Source organism: Procambarus clarkii, chromosome 28 (assembly GCF_040958095.1).
Source record: "Procambarus clarkii isolate CNS0578487 chromosome 28, FALCON_Pclarkii_2.0, whole genome shotgun sequence".
NCBI classification, from domain to species: Eukaryota; Metazoa; Arthropoda; class Malacostraca; order Decapoda; family Cambaridae; genus Procambarus; species Procambarus clarkii.
The window spans coordinates 1,201,119-1,202,757 of NC_091177.1; the positions used below are offsets into that span (position 1 = coordinate 1,201,119).

Genomic DNA, 1,639 nt, shown 5'->3' on the forward strand with positions numbered 1-1,639 from the left:
TATGGTGACCGTGGTTAGGATTGTGGGATTGTTGGATAGTGAGAGTGATGCTTCGTGGCAGCGCTGACAAAGTCAGTGATGATTGTAGTTATCGTGATGGTTGATGAGTACCATAGATCACGCCTACTAGGGCCGACGGCTATCGTGAAACAAGTCCATTAGAGTCTAGACTACCGTATATCAGGCCTACCAGGGGCCAGATTCACAAAGCACTTACGCAAGCACTTACGAACCTGTACATCTTTTCTCAATCTTTGGCGGCTTTGTTTCCAATTATTAAATAGTTAATGAGCTCCGAAGCTCCAGGAGGCTGTTTATAACAATAACAACAGTAGATTGGGAAGTTTTCATGCTTGTAAACTGTTTAATAAATGTAACCAAAACCGTCAAAGATTGAGGAAAGATGTACACGCGTAAGTGCTTGCGTAAGTGCTTTCGTGAATCTAGCCCCAGGATCTAGACTATCGTAGATTGACTGCAATTGCATACGGTGACTGCTCGCGTAGGTCAAGGGAACACAAGGCTGTTCTTCAAGAACAGCAATATTAGAGGTAAGAACTATGAGGAGAGGTCAGGGCTACTGGAGGTCAGGGCTACTGGAGGTCAGGGTTACTGGAGGTCAGGGCTACTGGAGGTCGGGGCTACTGGAGGTCGGGGCTACTGGAGGTCAGGGCTACTGGAGGTCGGGGCTACTGGAGGTCGGGGCTACTGGAGGTCGGGCTACTGGAGGTCAGGGTTACTGGAGGTCAGGGCTACTGGAGGTCAGGGCTTCTGGAGGTCAGGGCTAGCGGAGGTCAGGGTTACTGGAGGTCTGGGTTACTGGAGGTCAGGGCTACTGGAGGTCGGGGCTACTGGAGGTCGGGGCTACTGGAGGTCGGGGCTACTGGAGGTCAGGGCTACTGGAGGTCAGGGCTACTGGAGGTCAGGGCTACTGGGGGTCAGGGCTACTGGGGGTCAGGGACATACAAAAGGTTAGTTGATCCTCGCTATATATATATATATATATATATATATATATATATATATATATAATATATATATAATACTCTACAGTTTTTTCTATAGCACCTCCAGCTGATCCTCACTGTTCTAAAGGACCTGGGAAGACGTAGATCAGCTACAACCGCTCCTGTAAAATACAACCAAGCAGAATACATTAGTTAGGCACATACAAGTAAATATTGGGTCTACAGGACTGCGACATCTAGTGTTTCTCCCTGTAGAGACCACTCGATCAATCTTTCGCCTACTTTAGTTATCTTGCCAATATCAGTCTCCTTAGGAGCTTGCCGGCACGGGGCTGTTGCAGCATCAATAAGTTCAAGAGCATTTGCAGGCATTATCAGCAGCAAGAAAAAGAGTAACAACTACAAAAGCAGCATCAGCAGATGCAACAGCAACAAAAGAAGCAGCAACAACAGCAGTTGCAGCACCATCATGAAAAGCGATATCACTATCGGCAATAAGATTAGCGGAAGACCAGGATCTGGGACGAGAGTAAGATCAGAGACGACACTCCATCCCCCCCAACACCACAATGAGCAAGACAGCGACTCACAACACTGTAACACTGTGAGTCGCCTCGCAACACCCACCACCATCGCCACCACCACCACCTACCACCACCTACCACCACCCA

General features: G+C 48.4%; 1 protein-coding gene across 1 annotated transcript in view; it reads right to left on the minus strand.

Moving 5' to 3' along the window:
- The window catches only part of LOC138369327 (tenascin-X-like), a 9,392-nt gene extending 8,052 nt beyond the window's left edge, over window positions 1–1,340 (minus strand). The window contains exon 1 of the mRNA XM_069332559.1: window positions 1,251–1,340. Within this exon, the coding sequence (XP_069188660.1) occupies window positions 1,251–1,340 (90 nt within the window). The remainder of the gene's footprint in view (window positions 1–1,250) is intronic.
- Between the last annotated feature and the right edge of the window lie 299 nt (window positions 1,341–1,639).